The sequence below is a fragment of the Pyxicephalus adspersus genome, chromosome 3, assembly GCF_032062135.1.
Source record: "Pyxicephalus adspersus chromosome 3, UCB_Pads_2.0, whole genome shotgun sequence".
Taxonomy (NCBI): Eukaryota; Metazoa; Chordata; class Amphibia; order Anura; family Pyxicephalidae; genus Pyxicephalus; species Pyxicephalus adspersus.
The window spans coordinates 75,411,202-75,438,083 of record NC_092860.1 but is presented as its reverse complement, the minus strand read 5'-3'; the positions used below and the strand labels follow the sequence as shown (position 1 = coordinate 75,438,083).

Genomic DNA, 26,882 nt, shown 5'->3' with positions numbered 1-26,882 from the left:
GCAATTCCTTTTTTTTTTCTTTATTGATACATTTTGCAACCTACTTGGTGGTTTGGGTGGGGTGACTGCAGAGATTAAATGGACCTTCCATTTTAAAGTAGACACTTTAATCTTTGTATTCAAGTACCCAATGGTAATCAATTAACAATTAAGACATTTTTGGTCAATATTAATGTCACATATTGATCCAACATAAATTCCAAATGCATTTCCTTTGTTCAATTAACATTCTTCCTATAGCACCTCCTACCACCAGTAAATTGGAGCACCCCCACCATTTTCCACACCCAATACAGTTTTGCCATTTGGCAAAATGATGGCTCTTTCGATTGATAAGTACATGCCGGTAACCAAGCCAAATATCTATATCAAGGAGATATCATTGTTTATATTGGTCATGCACCCAATTACTAGCTTACAATAATTTAATATAAGTCTTGATTTCAAATAAAACAGAACAAGAAACTGTAACTAAAACTTTAATAAAAGATTCCTGTTATTATTGCTAACAAACATGTTCATTATAGTGCAGCAATGACACAACACATAACTTAACCCTAGAGTTGGTTTGTTTTAGTTGTGTCCAATTAAATATAGTAAAATACGTAGTCCAGGGAATAGTCCAGGTGCTATTAAACCATGATAAAGCCATAACTCTGCTTCAGTCATATATATCCTTTGGAATTGCACCACCAGATATAAGATCCTACAAGTGTTTTTTGTATACTGATAGAATACGAATGTTCTTGTCCTGGTAAACAGCCCTTGCAATACCAAGGAGCAGCAAATATTTTGTTCCCAAGGCAGTTAGAAGAAGGCCAGTCCCTTATGATATGAGGTCCATATAGTCACAGGTGTTTTTGCGTTGACCACATGGATACAGTAGCAGCTCCTTTCCCAGCGAGGTAATGGGCTCAGTCTGTCAAAAATAAACACATGTAAGTGCCTTAGTAAACCTGCTTTTATATTAAAGCATACAAGTTATATTTTACAACTAGACTTGCTGCCATTATACCTATCCAATTTTTCTAATTCCATGTAAAACCTTGGGGTCAGTTTCTCCTCTTATAGAAGTTCCTGCATATATACCGGGAAAGCCTGTAATGTAATACTGCACTGTTTTCCTGTTTTAGCCCCTGATCTAAATCTCTTTTATTAGAATTTGTTTATATTAGTTGCCACCACTCCCCCCCATCCCTACCAGCCACACTTTTGTCACCACGTAGGGGAAATTTCAGCACTACTTAGAAACAAAGAACTTCTAGCCTCCTGGCTATTTGTCATACAATTCTCTTCTCCCTGCCAGACAAAAACCTAGAGAACCAGTCCATCGGGTAGACTGAAGCAGTCTCTTGAAAAGACTCCTAGTCCGTTGAGACACAGACTACCATTCTCTTGACAATCTCTCACTTTCTCCTAGATCAGATGTTGGTCTAATTCAAGTCTCTGTCTATTTAGGTGCAGATAGGACTGAACACACACAAGAGCCTGTTGTTGAAGCCACTAAGTCAATAATATGTGTTATCTATAAATGGCTCATCCTAAAGCTGCGTACACACGGCAAATTTTTCTCGCCCGATAATCGGTATCGGCCAATTATCGGGCGAAAATCTGCCGTGTGTACAGTCGGTCGTCGTCCATCGTCTGACGACCGTCCTGGCGGATCCATGGACGATGGACGACGACCGATCCTAATGAAAGGGAAGGGGAGAGCGCGCAGCAGGGTGCCGCTCCGTCGCTCTCCCCCTCCCCTCTCCATAGAGCATGAACGGTGCTGTATGTACAGCATCGTTCATGCATCGTGCAGTCTTTTCTCGTTGGAAAGGATCGTGAAAGATCCTTTCCAACGAGAAAAATTGCAGGTGTGTACGCAGCTTAAGTAAAAAAAAGAATACATTATTTAATGAGTAGGCTGCCTTGTGAGAAATAGGGCACTAGAAAAGTTATCATCTTGGTAGAGTAAAATTAAACTTTAGACTCTCTGCTGTGAGCGTAATTTCCAACTTTTTACCTTGATTTTCAGTGTGGTTTTGAATCCTGGGCCTCATTGGGTAATGATTTTTGTTTCCATTGACCTTTTTTAGGTCAATTTGTGATTTTCAGCTTGAGTATTTCAGCTTTCGAGATCTGATATGTGATTTTAGTGGCCCCTTAATTTTTTGAGTAGTAATTCTTATGAAAAAATATTGATTGCCATGGCAGTCTAGTCACAGCTGTGATATATTCTGTCTAATAACCTAGTAGCTCTGTAAGCATTAATGTATGCAATGAGGTTGGTTGCCATGATTGTATGCATTGGGGTTGGTTGCCCTCAAACCATCTTGCAGGGGCCTAAACTTTTGTTCCATTCTGCCCATGATGGAAAGTTTGGTTCAGGGTGGTATATCAGATTTTAGCTGCGACTTGCTAATCACAGAAAACTATTCATCTAAAAGTAAGGAACAAGCCTGTACAAGGAGGTAAGTAAACATGAGTTATTACAATAGTATTACCTTGTGATATTCTACAAGGTCAGCCAGAGTTGCATGCTGTAGTTGATCTACTCCCAAAAAGCTGTAAGAGGTGCCAGAAGCATCTATAAGAAAATGCATATATCCTTCTTCAGAGCGATATGAAAGAACGTAGCCTTGGATCTTCTCACTGACACGTAGAAGAAAGCTTCCAGGTGCGTGGACTTTTAAAATGTCTTCTGACTCTAGTCTTGAAATGATACCTGTGGGTGGGTAACATGAACACAAATAGGCTTACCTGAATATGTGAAAAGAAGCAAAAATCTGTTCTATTCCAAAACTATGAAAATAAATTAGCAATGCATGCTTTCCAAACAACACCTGACATTTCACTTGATTTGATTTCTGCCATCATGACAGTATAGTGTTCCATAACTCCCACCTGTCCCTTATCTAGAAGGACTGTCCCTCACAATTAAAGAGGAACTAAATTCAAAAATGTTGAAAACAAAAAAAAAAATACTTAACTTCAATCCCGCAGTGCAGTCGTTCGGTCCGGAGGTCGCTTCCATCGTCTCCCGCGTCGTAACAGTATCCGTCTACGAACCGGCTCTTCTGGAGCCGCTATCTTCTCCTCTTCTTCTAGGTTCTTCTTACTATGTCACCCAACCCAGGCGTGGGATTGGGTGAACTAGTTGGGGAAAAAAACTTGCCGAGCACACTGCGCATGTGCGAAATCGTCTTTTTTTTCGCCCTTTTGATGAAAGGCCTCCTTCTTTGCATGCCAGAGGTGCTCGGGGATGCCCAGAAGGAGCATACAAGAGTCTCCCGGGATGCGTGACGTAGGTATCCAGGGATGCTTTGTGCTCTCATTCATTCTCAGTCGCCTAGGTCGATCGAGAATTAGGGGGCACTAGAATTTTTAACCTAACATAAAAGGGTTGTCTAACCTTTAATGTAAAGTGAAAAATCTGAGTTTAGGTACGCTTTAAGTCCTTTTTCAGCTCTCCCTTTGTAGGGTGGATATATACCTGTGTATTAACCTTTTATCCAGGTTATTTGGCTTCCTGTCAAAGTTGTCCTTAGACTGTGTTAATGACATAATACTAAAGGAAATTAGATTGTGAGTCGCCTTGAGGGATAGTTAGTGATATAACTATGGACTTTGTAAAGAGATGTTTAATATTTCAGTGCTATATAAATACAAGATGATATTATTACCATGCTAAAACTGGACTGCACATGGGAAGAACACAATATTCACTTCTATCTCCTGTTCACCTCTGTGCACATCATGACAGGTTAGTATTTAAATTTCACTTTTCTGACTAAAGCAAAACTTTTTTTTTTTTTTTACAGGAAAAAAACTATAAATAACCTTCTTTGTTCAGGAACTTAATCTGTGTATAAACATTAGTCATAGGTCCGAAAATCCCATTACACTTTTTCAACCTCTGTACCTAGACCTAGAAATGTCACATGCTTACATGGTCATCAAGAAAGAATTTGCTTGCATCTAAGATCATGTTTGTTATTCTGAAGATAAATCATTTCATATACAACAATGCATGTTTTTGTTCATATGATCCACCTGAGGTTTTTATTTTTATACAGTATTTATATAGTGCCAACATATTATGCAGCACTTTATAAAGTCCATAGTCATGTCACTATGCATATTGTAATAGTATAATGACATGTTATACATTTATTGTTATTAGGGTTAGGTAAACTCATTTTGTTAGCAGTCAATTGATCAATTTTTTTGTTGTCATTTTTGACATAAACTAGTAAGTTCCTTTCCCTGATATATCAGGTATATGAGATTGTATTAACACTGAAAAACAAGCAGACTTCCCGCTGTTTTATTGTCAGCCCTGATTCCCTATATTTAATAAGGTTTTTTTCATTTTGGGGCTGATAGGATCCTATAAATGCCCAATTTATTCCCAATTACTAGATTGTAAGCTCTTCAGAATGGGGTCCCCTACTCCTCCTGTGTCACTGTTTATATCTGTCATTTGCAACCCCTATTTAATAAACAATTAATTTCACGCAGTATCTATAAAAAATTAATTGAATATTATTAGAATTAACCATGAGAGCAAAAAATCTTTTTTTAATTAACAGTAAGTTGTCCAATGGCCTGATTGACTAGGCCAAGATAGGGTTTTACCCTAATTTTCACAATACTTTTTTTTTTACCTCCTGGACATGATTCGACCAGGCAGTGATCTTTACTGATAATATATTCACTCACGTATGTGTGCCTCCTACTCAGCATGGAACACTTGAGAATTTCTATACCCCCAAAAAACTCTTCTACCATAAACAACAGACACTTCTTCTTTGTATGCTGTATTGAGGAGGATTGACTTGGGCATACAGTTATTTAGGGTGTTTGGTGCAAAATGGATAAGGAAAGTCAAAGGAGCATCAGTCATTCTCATCTGTATACTTGTTCCAGTTCAGTGATTCAAAGTATTAAAGTTATAATGCCATGGCATGCAGACAGCTAGAAATTTGTCAGGAATGACAGCTTCCATAAATCCTTTATCAATCATATTGTACCCTGTCGCTTCAAGATTTTAGTGAAACCCATTTGACAAGAATTATGTCTTGTATCATGCAAAATCCAACTTTCTAAAAGTAGGGTATGTATGGAACATTATTGTGTGCATTGCAGATCAGGGTGGTAGCCGTACACAGCAAAAAAAAAAACAAAAAAAAAAAACGCACAAGCATTTCACTGTGTTCCATGCACTGTCTGGCTGTTTTTCGTTCAAATATACATAACATACTTAACTCATTTCAGTAAAACTTCCTTGTTGACTACAGTGTTCCCGGAACCAATGTGTGTTTTTACTAGTTTTCAAGAGCTTATTTGCAAAATCAGCACACAAAAATCAATATTCTGCATTAAGCAACACAAAGTATGATTCATACTGAAGAGTAAACATTTGGTGCAAGTTGATTAGGAGAAACTGGCTGATAAGGGTTTCTTGTGGTGTTTATTTAATATATCACATACAGAGGATTAAATATTAATTTTGGAAACTGCTGCACAAAGTTCTGTAATTACTCAGTATGACCACGAGGTGGCAGCAAGGTTGTGAACTGAATTAAAATATACAGAAAGTGAAATTAATTTTTGAACATAAAAGGAGAAAAAGTTGATTTAATTAACTTAGCACCCCTGTTTATAATTGTTTAAAAATTAAACTGCAGCTAGAAGGCACTAGTCAAACAAACTCAGAGCTGTCACCTAAACAACACTATAGTATTTTTCCTAGCCTTTTTACCAACAGCTAAAGGTCAGAGGAGCTGGGCCAGCATAGAGTATAGTTAAACACTCCCAGGAAGGAGAGGAATAGAAGAGAGGATAGAAATAATTCTCCTAGACTGGTCAGCTGCTATTGGAGGATCTTTACTTGTTCCATAATATGTGCAGTATTAACTTGCTTTACATTTTGTGTTAAAATATCTTCAATATGTTTCTTAATATTACATCATGGGACAAAATAAGTGGCTGCATGATAGCATGTTGGATATAGGATCTGACCCAGCACACACATAGGATTTGACCACTGAAGGGGAGGAGCTGCCATACTAAATAAAATGGAGGAAATAGAGGCTGGGACCTGGGACTCGCTTTACGTAGTCGCAGAAAAGGTAAAGTTACCAGTATGCTGAGGGATGTCAATAAAATCCCCACTGACCATTGATTAAAGGCTTTGGGTTGCTATTTCTAGCACACAGATATCCTAAATCTCATACTGTACACTAGTGGTGCTAGGAGCACATTGTAAATATATTGGTTAAAGTGTATTTATAGCTAAAGCTATTTTGGAAAAGGTAGAGAATGGTGAAAATCTTGTTTTTCATTGTCTTTTTCTGTACCAAAGACTTTTTTCAGGTAAAAAAAAACAGGTGTCTCCATTGGAAGATACAATCACCTCTTGTTCTGGGAACATTTGTAGCCCCTTAGACATCCAGTAATTGTCAGTCTTGGTGGCCACTATAATATAGAGAGAACCATTCCAATGTAAAAGGCAGCAATAAACTAATAGTTAGCTTTTCTAAACTTGGTAAAACATTTTGGCTACAGGTATAACTTTAGGGTTTTTTAATTTTAAAGCAGTGAATAAGACACGCACCAGAAAGATTCTCCTGCACTGAATGTGTTTTAACATACAGCGACTGATTCTCATGCAATAATTTTTTTTATGTTTTCATATAAATGTTTACTTTCATACATTAGGGTTCATACCGACTAGTTCCCAATATTGTGTTGCACATAAACACAACACAGGGCAATACACAGACAACAGGAGGCCTTTCTGTGATGTGTTGCATCGGAATGCTCATTCAAATTAATACATTGATGAATGCATGGTAACATGCACAGAAATGCATTGCATTTTCTCCGAAACTAACTTGACACCACAAATACACAGATATAACAGCAAATATTTACAATTTAATATTTGCTATAGTATTTATATAATTACTGCTGCAGGGAAATGGCCAGCAGGCTCAGAAGTAGCTATGCAGGAACAACAGTAAGAAACAGAATAGTGCACACCACTCAAACTTTCCCTGATATCGCCGACTTTCCTTGTGAGAGCCATGCCATGGTAAATGACACCAACAGGTAGTAGGGACAAGCGCTTACCATGAAACCAAGGTGCAATGCTGCTTCCAGATCTGTCCCATCCAGCTTGTAAAGGAAGTTGTTCCTCTTTGAACCATTTGATGATATTATCCCGTGTGCAACTAGAATTTAATCTTCTTATACCTTGTCTTCTATCAGATCTTAAAGGATACAATAATAATGAATTTAATAAAGAATGAATGTCTATACACAATGATGAAAGTGTTGTTGTTCCGAATATATATCCTAAGTAAAGATCTAAACTAAAAATAGGAAAATATATTTAATTGGCCTTTTTACTACACTTGTAAAAGTTACTATAGTAACACACTTCTTTTGTATGACAGAACAAGTGGGAGTCATAAAAGCTAAAAATCAGTAAAAATATTTAGCATTAAAATTTCATACATTTTTTACTGCACTCCTAATCTTATGTACAGGAATTTTCCATGCATTGTACAACACATGCTTTCACAGTGCACATTACATGTGTTGTTTTTCTGTGTTGCCATTCATTCCTAATATCATCCCAATTTTCCATTAGTTCTGGTACATTGGGTAGACAAATAAAATGCACATACACAAGGTATGCCAACCTTAATGTCAACATGAGATCATTTTCAGGAACAAGCTGGGCAGCCTAGTGTGAATGAGTTTTTTCTGTGTGTTGCAATAACACATATTTACACAAGAGAACGGTTGCATTGCTCCGATTGCGCCTATGCATAACTTAGCCAATAGGAATGCTCTCTGGTGTGTTCCCCTGTAAGAAAAAGGGGGGGTCTGTGTACCTCCCTGCTGTAGATATTGTACAAGTGAATGCTTATATATTATTTATCTCCCAGGATCCACTTCTCCTGGTTCTCCTCACTCCACTTGTTACTTTATGTTTACTCTGCTTTGAACATTATAAGGTTTTCCCAGATGTTACCAATGTGTTTTAATGTACCTGCTTATTCCACAGTTGCTATTTGATGGAGTAGATGGAGTGAGCCTTGGTTTTGGTGGTAAAGGTGGTCGTTTAACTTCCCCTCCAAAATTTTTGGCCCTCTCAGCCACACTTCCTCTTTCAATGGCCTGCATTGACAGCCTCTTGTAGTCATCCCTGGCCTGTTTAGCCATAGACCTCCTTCTCTCATCAGCTGCTTTTGATTTTCTCACTGAAAAAAGAAAATAATAAACTTAATTTATTTTTACATAATGACATATACTTTACATATATCTACATTCATACATCTGGAGTAGGGAAGGGTTAGCACATCATTCTCTTCATGTCTCTTCCCAGACAGACAGGTTCTTTATTGCAGAAAGGATGATGTCCCTTTAAAAATAAACTTACCTGCCTTTTCTAAATGTTTTCCACTCCACTCACCCCTCCTAGATCTATTGCAGGTGCTGCCATCCTTGCCCGGGTTCAGGATCTTCAGGTGGGAATCGCATAACTCCTGCACATGGGAGTTCATTCATTCCCAGCAGCCAGGTGTATGACGGGATACCTGGCATCATACACTGAGCTGTGTGCTTGCTCTCAAATTGTTACATTACTTTTTCACAACATTCAATTACCCAAAAAAGTAGAAGGCCAATATTAGCCTGCAGGAAAATGCTGACGCTTTGTTTTGGTAATACGACATCTTCTCTCTTTTGTTTTTAGAAAAAATCCTCTTTGGCATTGGCCTTTTGTGCTTTTAGCAAAACAATTTTTTGTAATAATGACACCTGAACAGTTACACTATAAGGACTGAAAAGGGAGCATTTTTTCTTGAAGCCACACATACAAGACTTTGTTTTAATAGATTTTTTAGTCCTAATTTAGTTGTTTTAAAAGTGTGGTGTCTGATCTGATTAGCCTGCCATAGTAGGAGTCATACTAGTTTAATAACAAGAGTCAGTGATCAGGTACAGCTTCACTGCCCCAGAATAAGTATGCAGCATGTAATTGTTTCATTGCTAACAGATCATTTTTGATTATTGCATTTTGTACCCCTTGGTTTCATTACTGTACTGAAAAATCTAAGAAAAGGCACAAAATATTTTCGAAAAATTTTTGGAAAATAACGCTCACTTACTTTAGCAGTCTCTGACCTATTCAGAGCTACAAAACACTGATGCTTATTGAACCTTTAATTTCTATATATACATATATATAATGACCCCATGCCCTCAAAGATAAGTATGTATAGCAAGGTTTTGGAAAGCATTTGCAGAGATTAAATTGCTGATTTAACAGCCATTAAGGTGTTTTTTTTATTAAGTAAAGCTGAACTAGCTTCTCATTTTCAAAGAGAAAAAAATTATGCATCTGCATATCCGTTTTTTTGTGCATTTGCATATCCAGTTTTTTGTGCAACTACCTGTAATGCAGCTTCCTGTGGTTATGTGGCAACAATACTGCACTGCTTCTGCATTACAGTGAGATTATTGTTCACGGGGCATCACCAGCATTTTCACAGCATCTGTCAACCTAGTCCAATGCTTTCTAGATTGATAATATTACCTCTGTTGCTGAAGCCCTCCAAATGTAAGCTACAGTGAGCAGCATGGTGGCTCAGAGGTTAGCACTCCGTCCTTTGCAGCGCTAGGTCCCAGGTTCAAATCCGAGCAAGGACTCTATCTGCGTGGAGTTTGCAGGTTCTCCCCGTGTCTGCGTGGGTTTTCTCCACGTACTCCGGTTTCCTCCCACATCCCAAAAACATGAAGTTAAGGTAATTGGCTTCCCCCTAAATTGACCTTAGACTACATTAATGACATATGACTATAGTAGGGACATTAGATTGTGAGCTCCTTTGAGGGACAGTTCGTGACGCGACTATGGACTTTGTACAACGCTGAGTAATATGATGATGCTATATAAATACTGTGTAATAATAATGTAATAATAATACAGTGTCTAGGAAAAGAATTGTGTACCAAACAAATTAAAGAAGATTTGGCTCAGTCAGAAAAAGTAAAGGACATAGTGGTTGGAATTGTAACTTGCTTAGACTGTTATGCAGGAGCATATGCAATGTCCTATGTAACCCTAGGATTCCTCCAAAGATTGCTAAGAGTACTTTAAGCAATAAGCAATTTGTGATCCCCAGGTCAGCTACTACTGGCAAAAACGATCATTTTTGTTGTCTGTAAGGGTGACATTCTTTCCACTGACCAGCAATGTACATGATATGTAAATGACCATTATAATAATGTGAGCTGTAGTAAATATAGCAGGGGTTCCCTGAAGAGCTGAAAGTTATTAAATGGTTCCCTTATGTTAAAAAGGTAAAAAAACGGACAAAAAGACTGTAATAAAGTATCATTCAGCTCTAGTTTGGGAGAGTTAAATACAAACAAGGCTTGCTTCTTTATAAAATGCCCCTTTAACCAGGTGTTTATACTGTAAGACAGCCTTTCTCAATCTAAACACTAAACAACCCTTGAAATATCTTTCAGACCCAAGGTAACCTGGCTGTTATTTACTATATCAACAAGTAACACTACAAATCACTAACATGATGGTCAGCAGGAAGAATATTCCTTCTGTGGTCAGTAAAAAATAATAGGTCTTAGGCCATGTACAATCTTGCAATGCTTCTCGTCCGATTATTGGCTCAGGGCTGATATCGGACGAGAATCTGGTGTGTGTACGAACGACCATCCTGGCGGATCCACAGATGATGGATGACGAACGATCATAATCGAAGCGAAGGGGGAGAGCGTGCAGCAGGGCGCCACTCAGTCATTCTCCCCCTCCCCTCTGCATAGGGCAAAACGGTGCTGTATGTACAACACTCGTTCATGCACTGTGCAGTCCCTACACATTGGAAAGGATCGTGAAAGATCCTTTCCAATGACAATTATTGCATGTGTGTACCCAGCTTTAGTGTTTGCTAATCCTAGAGACAGAAATTGCTCAAAGAACTTTAGGAACCTCTGGATGGACCCTAAAGTTCCATGGAAAACAAAATGTGCTGTGGAATTATCTTTCAACTTACCTCCATGCCAAATACAGTAAAACAATGTTCACAATACATGTGCAAGATATTTTATGTTAGTTATATTCATTTACAGATGGAATCATTTTTAAAAACCTTACGTGTTTCTTGCCACTCAGAATCTTCCTTCTCCATCTTTTGTTTGATCTCCTGAGCTTCTTTCCAATTCATGTAAATTTCCTGAGTTCGTTCCTCTAACTTTTCATTTTCTTTTGTTTGTGACTTCATTATTACAGATTTTTTCTGTGATAACACAAAGCAAGGAAGGAAATGGTTTTGATAACTGAGATATACATAATAAAGAACACTGTAAGTGATTCCAGCAATGTATGAGCTCAAACCAGCAGGCAAGACTAAAGATGAAAGCTAATATTGTTTTATTGTAAGGATCTCATTAACAATTATTACACAATTTATATCAGCTGAGAACAACAATGATTACAACCAGCTTTCTTGCCTACTGTACTTGACTGCTCATTCTCTGACTCATTCACAAATAGGAGATCAAAGTGGGGCTATCAGGTGACTGTCATCCTAAATTCTGGGCAGGGTCCACTCCTCCTCCTGTTTCACTGTTATTTGCAACTCTTATTTTATGTACAGCACTTCGTAACATGCTGGTGGTATATATATACTGTTTATTATTAATAACAATAATAATAATAATAATCTATTAGTGTCTGAAAGAATACTAGCCATAACAGGACTTACGTATGATTCAGATATTGTTATACTATAATGAAACTGTGAAACTATAATGAATGTTCAAATCATTGACAGGGCAAAAATCTAAATTAGAATAAAACTTTAATCTAAAGTAAAAAATTGCGAGCAAGTATATTTTTTGTTGCAGAAGAGACAGGTGAAGTTACTTCCCGATTGCAATGCTTGTGTGTTTACTTCCTTGCTCCACCATGGCTGCCACCATCTTTGCCTGATATTTTTAAAGTTGGGACACCCGACATCCAAGCTCAGTATAAATTAAAGAAAACTTTGCAATCAACAGGTAAATCTCTTTTGTAACAGAAGGGACATCACCCATCCCTTCTGCAATAAATACTGTGCATGCTGCCATGTGTTATTTTTTACTATAACTATTGCATTATTGGTTATCTCACATAATTGTGATTCAGCCACATCATGGGTATTTTGTTTAACAATGCTTAATACATATCATATTCTTACAGTAAAATAAGTCAATATACAGGAAAATACCAAATAAATCCTAAAGCTTGATTGACTCAAGTGACACTTGGTAGTATTCCTCTTCCGTCAGCAGCTACATAAAAGGGAGGTAAAGAAAGGAGCCAGCACAAAGATTAATTAGTCACTCCAAGAAGACATACCCCTTGCATGGAGGGAGGGAGAGGGAAGTGCTAGGGAATGGACAAGTCAAATTTTCTAGCAGGATTTAAGTAAGGACAATAAGTAAGGTCATTCACACTAAACCTGCTGCACCAATGTTTAAAAGTAAAAATTAGAGTTGAAGCCAGAAACAGCCAAATAACCAACATTTTTAGCAGGAGAAGAGGAAAAGGAGTCATTTTATTTCTATAGCATCCGCTGTCTTTATTAGGACATTATTACCAAATTACATCTTTAGAGGTCCTATTGTTCCACTCAAAATGATTACCAGGCAGGTATTTTATTGTAGAAAGGACTAGCAATGTCCCTTCTCTAATAAAATAAACTTACCTGCCTGTTCACCTGTGCTTTTGGGGCACTGTGTTGCACATGCTCAGCTCGGTGTCGGATGTCAGTATGCACAGGGGTTATGTCATCCCAGCCCAGCCAATCAAGATGGCCAATGATCCAACTCAACTTCCAATTAAATTGTGTTAAGACAGGTAAGGTTAATTTATTGTAAATAGGATATTGTCTATCCCTTCTGCAATAAAAGACCCACCTGGTCACAGTTTTTTAATTTTCAAAGTTTTGTTCCACTTTAAGTCCATGGCCCGAGTAGTCAGTGTTTTGGCAGCACAAGGGGAACCTGCATAATATTAGGTATGTGGTTTGCTGTTCTGGCTGATCCATGCATGTGTAGCTAAGAGAAATCTGATGTTTTGATCTGTTAGTCAAAAGTCAGCTATTTTAGCCTCGAAAGAGACTGAGTACAATGCGATGACTAAGCAGGGCGTTTTAACAATAAAATAACTGAAACGATAATTAAATTCTTCTATATACACCTACTTATGTTTCAAATTCAATGTTTGTTTTATAACTGCAATCTAAGTGTCAGACTCTTTCTCTGAAAGAAGAAAGAGTAGAACTTTTCATTGAGCTGGGAACAATACAATAACTACACAATAACAATCACTCCACAACGAAGGGGATATATTAGTTGATTTAAGCTGTCAGAAGAATTTTTTGTTTAAGTGAAAAGCTGATCTTAAAAATGAAAAAATGGCAGAAAATGCCATTTTGGCAAGTGCATTTATCTCTACTTGTTAACAGCCTGTAAAGAATGAATTGTATGCAATCATAATATATAATAAAGTAGCACTAGTATTATGTAATAAATATATGTAGAGAATAGGGTGATTATGAAGGAAACTGCAATAAAGCAAAGATAGCAGACACAGGGTGCAGAAGATGTAAATATAATGCCTTCTGATGACAGAGCATAAAGCAAACTATTTTGTTGATATTAGATGATTCAGATATATTCTTATAAAAGATAGGAGTAAGCAACTGTATGTGAAAAGAATAGCCACCCAAGTCATTCCAAGTGTATTTGCTTACAGGCATGTGTGTATTTAATATAGCAAAGCATGCTGTATGCTGCAAGGGAAAAAGCAAATAGTTCCATCATTCATTTGATTTGATAATGATTATTACATCTCGACAGCTTTCAATTACTGCAAAGCAGAATTCAAAATTAAAGTAAGGAAATTTCACTTAGTTCTCCTTACTTATTGATGTCATGTAGCTGAATATATTTTTAGCTCCTAACTTGTTATAGTTCCACTTGTTTGACCAGTTCTTACAGGAAGATTTCACAAATAACAATTACATTAAGGAAGCAATGTCTCCGAGGCTCACTGCTGGCAAGGACATTCCATGGGAAATTCTATGTCAGGTATAGTTTAGGTGTGACACATGACAATTTGGCAACAAGCAGCTTGCACAGGTCAGGTTTGTTTGTTTGTCTAAGCACACGCAGTGTAAGTAATGCAGTGGAACCAGACAAATTAAGTTGTTCTATGTAGATTTTCTGGGAAAAAGGTAGAATCAATTGAAATGGAAAAGGTTAACTTATATTACCATACCAAAGTTGGGCTGTGCCACAAATACCTTAAACTGCAAAACAGCTGCACCTACAGTATCTCATTTGCTAGTCATCTGAAACATATGGGCTGAAAAGTTCCAGATGTAAAAGCTGACTTCAAAAAAAGAAATGCTGTTTTGTTGTCATGATATTTGCAGCTTTTCTCTTTTTTTTATATTTCTTTCTTTCTATATTAGGTGTATTGGGAAATATTTCAAATACTACAATTTGGTGTGCTGGCTCTCTTTATATTTAAAAGAATTACATGACTGAAATATTACTATATAATTAATTTATAAATGTGATTGTTATATTTTATGCACATTTCATATATTATTAGGCAAAAGATTCCCAGAAAAAGCTACCTGGAATCCTTTTAGAACAGTATTAGTTGATCCCTTCTTCATTATGCTCTAAAGTTTGTACCACAGGAGAACCCTTGAAATGTCAGGTGCAGAATCAGCCAAACTTAAAAAAAAAGTTTTGCTATAGGGGCATGAAAAGAACATACCCAAAATAACAGTGGTCCCCAACCTTTCGGATCTCACAGACCACTCAACCAACAGAATCCAGACAGAGCAGGTGCGGGGAGTTGTGTGTCAGTCAAAGGAGAAGAAACTTTCACCATAGTGGCGTCATGATGCCAGAACCCACCCAATCTCCCACTGCCGGCTCAGACCTGCTTGCTAAATATCCTGGCGGGACAGTAGCGGGGACAGGACCAGCAGAGTCAGGAGAAGGACTCTGATGGGGGGTTCACCAGTCAGAGCCATGGACCAGCAAATTTTTCTTGCGGACCACCACTATAGTATGCTGCACTATAATTCTGTCCAGGAATGAATGGGAAATGAACCTATAAGAGAAACTTATGTTAACAGATGATTTACAGCCAAGTGGGCAAAAATCTGTGTTCATTGGTCAGATTTGACTTATATTAAACATTTGAATACAACTATACCTTGGAAAAATCTAATATTGCCATTATAACCTGCAAGAACAGTTATAAGTTTCTACACTGCTAGAAAAATCCAAGAAACATTTTAAAACAGCACAATTATAGCACACCACAAGCATAGTCATATTATTCCTTTTTATCATCATTAAACCCCAATGATGCCAATAGAGCATCTCTACAATCTATTATGAATGCTGCAGCCAGACTCATCCATCCTTCCCTCCGCTCCTCTTCCGCTACATCTCTTTGTAGTTCTCTCCATTGGCTTCCTTTTCACCTTAGAATCAAATTTAAGCTCCTGTGCTTTGCCTTCAAATCCCTACACAGTTATTGTCCCACTTACATCTCTGACATGGTTAAAAAATACTCCCCCTGCCGCTCTCTCCGCTCCTCCAATGACATACTACTGACTTCCTCACTCATAACCTCATCACACGCAAGGATACAAGACTTCTCTAGAGCTGCTCCAACTCTCTGGAATGGTCTTCCTCGTCCTATTCGGCTTGCTCCTACTTTCTGCTCATTTAAAAGAGCACTCAAAACCCATTTTTTCAAACTTGCCTACCCGGCTTCTTCTGTCATTTGAAACCATCACTACTTCCCACACTACATATCTCCCATCCTTTTGTGTGTGAAATTTCCCCACCTACTAGATTGTAAGCTCTTCGGGGCAGGGTCCTCTCCTCCTGTATCACTGTCTGTATTAGTCTGTCATTTGCAATCCCTATTTAATGTACAGCGCTGCGTAATATGTTGGCGCTATATAAATCCTGTTTAATAATAAATAATAATAATAATAGAGTCCTCAACAATAGCATTACAGTCTAATGCAGATTTCCTAATTTTTTTTTAACTTTACATATAACCAGTACCTGCTATTTTAATCAGATTTAGCCAGCAATGTATTCTTACATAATCTCTCCCCCCCCCCCCTCCAAACAACATGTCCACCATGCCTACCACCAACTAATGCTGCATTAAAATGGCCAACAGGAGCAACTATTTATCTATTCTAATAATTCCTGTGGTCCCAAGTTCAAGTTTTGTTTCTGGGTTCTCCCCATGTTTGCGTAGATTTACTTCCACATTCAAAAAACATGTAGTTATGTTTTTTGACTCCCCACCCCCCCCAAAAAAATGACCTTATACTGTAAAATATATAGTGTATAGTTTATACTAAAGTTCTGCATATTGTGTCAGCGCTATATAAATATTGACTAATAATAATAGTAGGCATTCTTCAGTCATCTCCTCCTAACACAAAAGGGGTAAAAGGGAAGTGTTGATGCAATATACAACGCATGTACACAACTTACTTTCCCTGAAATAACACCTGTAGGTCAAATGCAACCCTATGAGCAAGACACAATTTATCACATATAATGATTTCAGTTATTGGCACATCTGGCACTAGTGTTACATAACAACAGATTGATAGTTACCTCACCTGGACACCACAAGTTACTTACTCATTTATTCCTTTATGTTATGAAAACAATTTCTAATCTTATCAGAAGCTGTAAAACACTCCCCTTACTGTATGTTTATAAGTGCTAAAGGAAATCACAATAAAAGGGCCACAGGTTGCTGTAATTTATCTAGAATGTCCATATTTATAAGCCTACCAGAGATGTGTCTCAGCCATGAGCAATCCCTTATACAGAAGTCTAGGCCAAATAATAGAGATCGTATTATCAGACAGATATTGATGATATGGGGAGATTCATCTTCATCTAGTTTTCTAAAAGAAATCAGCTTTTAAAAAATAAGAAATGCAAAAATTAGGAAGGTATTATAAGAATATTTTCACTTTTTGAGCTAAATAGCACTTTTTGAGCAGACTATACATCAGGTTAAAAAAAGAAAACTAAGGAGAAAACAGGGAGAGAGGGATTTGGATCTAAAACTTGGACAGTGCCTCCAAATGAGGCATGGTAGCTCTATTAGGAGATACTCAGCAGAATATTAAAAATGTATCTGCATAGGAACTGTATGCATGGCCTAGGATTATGAGTCCATACTCTATTCACTGCATGCCATCATGTAGTATTACTTGCTATCTATTATCTCATTCTCTTTTTATAAATTAGCTGTATTGCAAACTAAGATATATATTACATACAAATGCAAATACATAACAAATTTTGAACCCATACATTTTTACAAAGCAGGCCAATGGTAATATCCTGATTTTTATGAGTTACTGCATTTTGTACTTTGTTATATGTCCCGAATAAAGTCACAGGGGTTAGTAAAGAAAGTAATTCACTGAACTTGAGTTTACTCTACAAAAACAATGTGACTAAGTTCTTACATCACAGCACAGAAATGTTTACCTGGGATATCTGTAAAACTCTCATTCTTACCTTATGTGAACAGTTGGGGACTTCCACTGCTGTCACTGAAATGTGATACTGAGTCATAGAATGTGCACAGAACTGATCTTATCTGACTCTTGTTTTGTACATAAATTCACGTAAATGGAGCAATTGCAAAATCAATAAGGTAATGTGGGAATATGAAAACATATCTTGGATGTTTTTTTGCTAATTCACACGTGTGAACTTTAAATAAAAAATACTTTTTAAAGCAGGTTCAATTTACTGTTTTTAAAAAGGATGAAAGTAATACAGTGGGCTCTTGGGTGTCTCTCTGCCATGTATTTCAGAGAAGCTAATGTAATTACATATATTATCATTGTCACAGAAATCAGTTCTTTCAAAACTATTTGAGCTTCTTCTATGATAAAGAAGAATCATAATGGTTGTCCCTTTCATTCGCAATACTGAAGGTGAATAGACTGAACATATGTAAACATTTTTATATGGCTTAGATCAGCAATGCACAGCGTATTTTTAAATTTCATGACACATTTATTCATCACTTGTGATGATGGATCCATACAGGAGTATACTTAATACTGTATTAAGTATAGTAGTAAGTGCTTGTGAACCATGCTGCCTGTAATTACATACAGCAATTTTATATGACTATTCAGTCATTTTCTTTTCATGATATAAAAAGAAACAGTCTTTACACTGCATGGTACTATTGTCCAAGCTGGGAATTAAAATATTGGCAAGACCTGTCAACATAGCAGTCTGAACAAACGCAGACAGATCTATCATCAAGGGTCATTCTCTGTAAGAAATCTGCACTGGCTGGTCTTAGAGATCAGAAAAAAAGCATTGCCTATATAAAGCATACTGTTTGAGTATTCTACTACTTATTAAATAAATGAGTAAACTGAACTGCAACAAATATATTATGTACATCACTGAACAGGCAATGTGTATTCTGATTATCAGTTCTAATGAGTACTCAGCACACAAATGGTTGGTGCTGATGTATCTATCAATAAAAAGGTATTCCAGGTCATTTTCAAATGGTACATCATTGCCAGTATTATATATATTATAAATACATGTACTGCAAACTGCAAAATTTTACCCAATATATATATATATAATATATATATATATATATATATATATATAGTTTGTTAGAATGATTGCACTAAAATGTGGGATTGTGTTGTGGTCCTTTTAATACAAATGTAACCATTACCTCATTTTCATCATTAATTTGAATTCTTTCTGCTTTTTTAGCTTGTTCTTTTGCTGTTATCTTGTTTTCAGCATTTTCCTTCCACCTCTCGACTGTGTCATTCTGTGTGCTCAGTGTCAGGGCCTCTGTTAGTTTGGATAAATCTTGCTCTTGAGCTTTCCTGTGAGACAGAAAGGCCACCTAATTACTTATTCAGTAATGACTTTAAGAAAAGCAATTCTTACAGGGTCAGCTTTCAGTTACACAAAATATATTTTGACATGCTACTATCTATTTGATCACACCATTCATGCTTTTAGGACATGGGACTCCTAAATACATTTCCTGTATATATTCGAGTATAAACCAAAATTTTTTTTTTCCTGCAAAATGCTATTGGAAAAAGAAGCTAGGTTTACGCTCAGGTCACTTCAATATGCAATTTCTGTTTAATTGATAAATAAAAAAGTGTATCATTTTTTTTTTCACAAGGGGTGACTTCAGACCTAGCAACCATTCATTGAGTAGTGTGGTATTTTTAATAAAAAATGCTTAATATCATTTTATTATTTTGATGCTGCTCAGACCCACCCTCCTGGAACAATGGTGTTTATTTTTTATTATTTATACAAAGTCTGTTAGTTCATGTATATCTACAATAGTAAAATAGTAAATCCCATGGCATGTTTTTTTTTGCCATCTGTGTCTAGTTTTTAGATGATCCATTACTTTCTATCCTGTAGGAGATAACATGATATGAGAAAAGAACTTTGAAGAGTTCCTCTTTCTGTTTTATTTCTGTTCCATTTACAGCTAAATTCCAGGCTGCTGTTAAAATGTGGCCATGCAGTGGAACTAGGTACAAATACTTACCTTGTTCCTCATGCAGACAGGCAATAACAGTCCACACATAAAAAAGGACTTCTGGTTCAATACACAAAGAGAAGCAGTTGAAGCATGTGGAATAAGGTTAGCCGGTAAGATAACCATCAGAATAATTCAGTCTACATTCACTAATAATTAGATGCCTTTAATTGTACTTGATTGTTTAATTTGTCTTGCGTAATTTGTCTTGATAATTGCAAGCAATTAAAAAAAAGTCCATCCCAAGAAAGTGCTTACATTACTCAGCTATAATAAATTTTTCACATTAAAGAAAGCCACTCAACCTTTGTGCAGGAAATGATAAAGATAACCAGTCTGGTCGTATTACTAAGTTACATATGACTACTACATTTCAACGCAGGCGCCATGCAATAAATGAGAATATAAGATAAGCAAGTATTGCCTCATTTAACCTACTCAAGCTAAGCAATCATCCAAAGGAAGCACAGGGTGGCACACCTGTTTGCCCGTTCCATTTGCTTTGTGTAATGGCAATCGGAAAGTATGATGACATAGTTTTAGGTAAAGAACCAGATCCTCCTTAGCCATTTTATTTACATGTACTCATTATTGCCTTGAAACAACTTTGGATTTCGATATTATTAAAATTATGGTTTCACAATGAGTTCCAACAAAGCCAATTGAAGTTTCCACAGGGGCACACATGACAAGATAGAAGAACACTTAGGGGTTGCCACCATATAACAAAAACACCTTAAGGGTTCCAGTGAGGTTTTCTTATTTCATGTTGCATCATTGAGCTAGATAGTAGTAAAAAAAATTTCCCCAATGGGCACAGAGATATAAGTAGAAACCCAATCAAAACATAACAAATTGACATTTTTAAATAAAATTTTAAAAAACAATGGCTATGATGGCATTTCTAATGTCTAACATTCATAGTAGCCCTACCTCCTTTCCTCTGCTTCTTTTTCAGCTTGCTGACGTGCTCTTTCTCCAATAATCTCATCACAGATTACATCATAAGGTTTGTCTGATGAATGTTCTCCCATGACCCAGACCCAGACTTCTTGATCTGTTCCAAGTTTCCAGTTTACTGATTTATGTGAGGCTGAAAAAAAACAATTAAGTTATTGTATTAAAACACACACTTATGTACACAATTTGCTACACATTTGGGTTTAAAATGATAAATTTAGTGGTCCATGAGGTCCAAAAGTTTGGTGACCACTGGTTGAAATATTTAGCTTTCTTCCCCAAACACCTGTTCAGTTCAATGCCGTGTGTGTGTTATATTGTCACTTAGTGATATGATTTTGGTCTTAAGAGTTAACTAAGGCAGACAATGACAAAAGTTTAGTTTTTGTGGGAAAATAATACAGCTTTTATATGGCTGATTTAATAAGTATGCAAGGCCTGGTTTTCAAAAAACAAAGATGTACTTGTCGTTAAAGTTAATTGAGTAGCAATGCTTCCCATTACAAAAAAAAACATTCAGTAAACCAGCCATACCCTTCTAAATCTATCTGTGATAAAACTCTACAGATAACATTTTTTTACATATAAGGCAGTCATGAAAAAAAAAAAGAGAGACAAGAAATGTGAAAACACAAGTAAAGTCATATGACAGCTTGAAGTATATGATATACAACACCAAGATTTAGGATAGTGGGAATAAAATCAGCACGTCAATATGGGGTGAAAAAATCCCAACATAAACATTAGTTAACTATACTATATTGTGCATTTCTTTGTGAGATTTAGTTAAGTGAGATCATTAAACACATTTGTGAAAAAAACTGTATGGATGTCAGCAGTATTGGCCAAAAGACATGAAATCCTTCTAATTATGTCACACCTTGGCTCTAAGTACTTTACTAGTTTACCTTTACTTTCCTTTGACTGTTTATTCTGGGTTTTTTTCCTGTTTGTGCACCACTGGAGAATTTTTCCTTTACTTCCTGTCTCTGTGATGTATCAGAAATTCCCTTCTTAAACAGTTATTCATGGCTGAGATACCTCCATTACCTTTTGTTCTGATGACCACTCTAAAGTATTGGAATTTCCATAATTTCTGGTTAAGTGACAATGGTCATTAGTGTAAATAAGGGGGTGAATATCTCCAGCCCAAGCTCCTTTACACAGAATATAGCACTGTAATAACATCAGATAGACCTCAGAATATTGTTATTGTCAATCTTTCAAAATTGTTTCCAGTGACAGATGAATGAACAAGACACACAAAGCCATTCTGATCTATGAAGAGGGGAAAGAGGGAGGACAAGCAAGTGGCAACGCCGCCATAGGAAATCACAATGGTAATTCCCGTCATAAACGGTTACCCATGCTAGTTTTTTGCCGAAGACGAGCACAACCATTTGTTTCTGGCAATTTGTTTATTCAGTGAAGCTGGGTGATACAGAACTCCTGGAATTAATCTGGTCCAGGATTCAAAACATTTATATAGCAAATGATTTTAGGAAATCCAATCCAGGTTTGCTCGATCACCCAGCTTCACTAATTAAAGTGTATCCTATCCAGCCTTGGAGAGCTTTAATAAATCTGGCCCAGTGAGTGTTTTCATACTGACAAGAAAACTGACAACTATAAAAATAGAAATACAAAGTCTATCTGACGGTCTATCTTTTTACATGACTTTACCTGGGCTTTAAATATGTTAAAATTGTGGCTTGAAAAAATAACTTACTATACTGAAACTATGAGATCATATAATAGTTAACAAGGACTGCTGAGAAATTGCCATGATTATTTGCCTGATAACAGATGAAGTCTAGAAGGACAGTAGAGTAGTGTCATCAAATATAAAAGTGTCACATCACATGACAAACTATCCAGCACTGAGACACCAAATACCATGAGGGAATCATCAAACATAGATAGTTACATTTATGTAGAGACCAATAAGAGTTCACATCATAAAAAAGAAATATGTTTATCACAGGATCCATCTTACTATAAATGTATAAAGCTTTATTGGGACTTCTTATATTGAATAAAATAGATAATAAAACAGATATAAAATATCAATAAATGACATACTTCAATCGTAAACCGGGAATTTTCTATTGCAAGACCCCACTGTTGAAACTATCAATATGTATGTCCTAACAAAGTCATAAGTGTAACCTGTGCAAAAGGTTAATAATGAGTTAGAAACTGCTGTTTAGTTCTGAATGTCATTAGGCCTCATTATAGAGTTTATTTCCTTCTTCACTTCGAAAGGTGACCAATAGCTTTTAGAAAATCAGCATCAGAATAGTAAACAATGCTGAAAGCAGGGATGTAGGAACAGGGGATTCAGAGGTCACAATTGCGGTAGGGCCCATTGTTTCGAAAGGGAAGTATAACTGGGAGGTGTCCTGTCATTGGGCATTCTGCACTGAGGCAAAGAGTCTGTCACTAAGAAGGGGGTCCTGTCACCAAGGGGGGTCCTCTCAGTAAGTGGGCTGTCTGCATTAGGTGTGGTGGGTCTGTCAGCCATTGGGATTCTGCATTGAGGGGAGAAGTCTGTCACTGGGGTGGGCGGTGGGCGGTCTGTACTGTGGGGGTTTGTCACCAAAGGGGTTTGTCTTGGGAACCAAGAAGAGTCTGTTACTGAGAGGTTCTGTCACTTAGTCAGTGTCCAAACTGTGCTGATAATAGGGGTGCCCAAGTTGCATTGAGGACATTGGTCTGTAGCTATGGCAGTGATAAGTCAGTAAATAAGTCAGCAAATAGTATTCTCTTACAAGTGTACTTTTCTTTAGAAGTCTTAGCCAAAAAATCATTTAGCCATTTCATTTAAATGTAACCTAAAATCAATGTCAGCCTAAAAATAATTAGTGGGTCGTGTGTTATACCTACAATACACTATAGGCAATGTTTTTTTAACGATTGTTCAAATGAGATGAGTGTGTCTTAAAAATCCAATATGCTCCCCCTGAAAAAATCCATACTAATGAAGCATGCAAATAAAGACAATTCAGGGTCAAATCTAAATTTGCTCATGCCTAGTATAGGGAATAATTCAAAACAAAGACATGTAAACATATCCCTCCACTATGGTGTAGTGTGTTCAACACAATGGACCTTATTTAATAAAGCTCTCCAATACCGGTGAAGATAGACTATCATGGGAGAACCTGGGGGGTCCAGCAAACATGGATTACCTAGGTAACCTGAACATTAAAATGTAATAATGTACTATTCGAATAATACATTGATTAGGTAAAAATAAAAACTGTATCATAAGAAGAATATAAATAAATACTATATATAGGTGTCTCATACATTGCTATCAAAATTATTTTTAGCTTTAATATAAAAATATTCCTAAAATACAATGGCATTGTTACACAGTGAAAAAAAATATATTTTAAAATTCAGATAAAAGGTAAGTTATGTAAGATTTCTTGTACAGATGAAAGCTACAAGATCCACATGACAAACTACGTTTATAACTCTTTAAAGCTAAATTGCTGGTAATAGAATTAACAAAATGATATGCAATTAGGACTGTATGAGAATAACGCGATTCTTTTACTCCAGCTTACCTAACATCAATGAATATGTGTTATGTCACATTCATGTTATGTTTACTACATAACACTCATTCTAAGTGGATAAACATTATGCTTACATCACATGAACAACATTATAGTATAATCACAGTCATATAAATCATTATGAACATTCCAGCTTGGAAAGTACTGATGATAATGTGTTATGTTCTGTGCTATGTTCCTGGCAAATAATGCATTGTAAAGCAACAGTTTTATGATTTGTAATATAATCACAAGTAAGAATAAACTTTTGACAACTGTTTTCCATATTTTCAACATGGACCATGGACCTAAGATCAGCTGGGAAGCATCCTTGTTTTTCAAGACCATCACTGACTCCAGCAGTTCTACAATCATCTTCTTGAGCTAGGAGGCCATGATTTATTAAATAAGCAGTTTTTCTCCATAGGTTGCATTGGATCTATCCATCTATTTCCTGCAGCAATCAGAAGTCATGATGTGTTTCTGCCCACCCCCACCACTAATACATACCCACTGATAGGTTTCTGTAAAGACAATGCTGAGCCTTGGACAGGCTGCGGTGGGGGCCACAAGCCACGAACACATGTTTCTGATGGTAGACACATTTTGGTGATTACCAAAATGTTCTAGCCTGTTGTTCCGTCTGCCAGTACAAATAAACTTAGTTCTTAATGATACTGTTCCTCCAGTGTTGGTGTCTGTATTTATATAGTGTGTTTTTGTTTACCCTGAGTCCCAATTTCAATAAAAGAAGGGCAACAGTTTGTCCTAGCAGTGGATAAGCTATCTCCTTTGGTCTCCAGTCTCAGCATGTCTGGAGTGGCTGGAATAAGTGGTCGCTCTGGACTGCCTTACAACCTTGGGAATTAATATGTTCTTACCACAGCTATGTACACACGTCAAATTTTTCTTGCCCGATAATCGGCTCAGGGCGGATAACCGTCGAGAATCTGGCGTGTGTACAGCTTACGTCGTTTATTGTACGTGGATCTATCCTAAGAATTGCACGTGTGTACGTACGCAGCTTAAGAACTAGAAATATTTCCCCAGATTCAAACTTTTACTGCATGTTTGCTGGCACTTAATAGCAATAGAGAAATAACTTTGATTCTTAATAAGAACACATTCAAATATATAACATTTTGTTACAGGAGTGGTAGTTTATTTGAACTTGCATTGATTGTATTGTAGCTAATTTGAATAGAACAATTTTAAATAACAGTAAAGAGACACAATAATGGCAACCCAGCAATGTGCACATATATATCTGTATGAACCATAAAAACGTACAGTACATTACAAAAATAATTATATGCAATACATAAATATTTGCAATGCCAATAATACATGTAGGTGACATTGGTATGATCTGTGCCTGCAAGTAATAGGAATGTGGCCTGGGTGTGTGTCTGCTTGTTTCTCAAATTATACAATGCATCCTACATAACTGTCACATGGAGAATAAGCAAAAAGGAAATAGGAAAGAACATACAATAGGCATGTGTAATGTAGATGAACAGTATGTGATTTAGTGACTACATAACAATACCGTTTGCACATTTTCTAGTACTTAAAACTAAGGTAATATCAATACATACTTCTGCTGTATGTTAAATAATTAAAAATGAACCACTTTTTTCCTCATCTTAATTAAAAAAATTAATTAAAAAAATTGGTTTGGATTCACTTTTAACTACACATATGGTTTTCTTTTTTCCTATAAATTATTTTATTTTTTTCATTTTTAATAATTTATTCTAATAAAAAAATAAAAAAACTACTTTGTTTTTTTTTAATCAACTGAAAATATTATTTCTTACCATTTAATTTTAGGAAGCATCTTTGAGAGTCCTTATGGGCTGTCAAATATCTTTGTGTCCTCTACTACAATATGAATATGTTTTCCTTTTTTTTTTTTCTAACTACTCACAGCACCTGGCTTCAAATATTGGCAACTGGGAAAAATGACCCCTGACAAATGGATAATCAAGTGAGCCATTTATGGCACATTTATGGCGGCCAGGTATGAGTGGGTCATACACTAAGTTGCACCTGAGCAGCCCAGTGTACATTATAGAAAAGATTGTGAACAGACAGATATGTTTGTTATATTACAGAAGATACATATCCTGTCCTTTGCAAGTTTTTCAGTTTTAGGTTTAGTTCTGCCATGCAATACAATACTATGCCAAGCACAGAGCATAAAGCTTGAATGGTTGAAACTGCTGGCCCCTCCAGTCTGTACAGGGGATAAAAAAAGGCAAAAAAAAAAAAAAACAGGCACCTAAACTAGCTTAAAAAGTACACTATGATGAATGCTTTAAAAGATAGAAGGGTGTTTTTTTTTACCTGGAGTTCACTTTGGAATCTAAATTGTGCATGTTACAAATGCTAAACATGTTGCATAGCAATATGCTTTTTAATAGTGCTAATAGAATTTGTATGAAAGCTGTAGCTTTATAATAAAGAGTGGAAAATAACTGATCAAGGTATGTGATATAATTATGTGAAAAGCCTGCTTTTCTTATTGCTGAGAATCCCCAAAGATCATCTGCTGTACTACACATAGAGTTAACAAGATCCACATTCCACAGCTGTAGAATGAAGCATAACAGGAATTAAAATTCTCAAACAATTCATCA

At 36.4% G+C, this 26,882-nt stretch overlaps 1 protein-coding gene across 1 annotated transcript in view; it reads right to left on the bottom strand.

The window, feature by feature from the left end:
* Positions 1-466: 466 nt before the first annotated feature.
* The window catches only part of SH2D4A (SH2 domain containing 4A), a 38,383-nt gene continuing 11,967 nt past the window's right edge, over positions 467-26,882 (bottom strand). The window contains exons 3-9 of the mRNA XM_072405278.1: positions 20,648-20,807; positions 18,872-19,031; positions 11,180-11,321; positions 8,054-8,264; positions 7,126-7,265; positions 2,493-2,713; positions 467-919 (exon numbers count right to left, since the gene is read on the bottom strand). Coding sequence (XP_072261379.1) covers positions 827-919; positions 2,493-2,713; positions 7,126-7,265; positions 8,054-8,264; positions 11,180-11,321; positions 18,872-19,031; positions 20,648-20,807 — 1,127 coding nt within the window. The 3' untranslated portion in view covers positions 467-826. The remainder of the gene's footprint in view (positions 920-2,492; positions 2,714-7,125; positions 7,266-8,053; positions 8,265-11,179; positions 11,322-18,871; positions 19,032-20,647; positions 20,808-26,882) is intronic.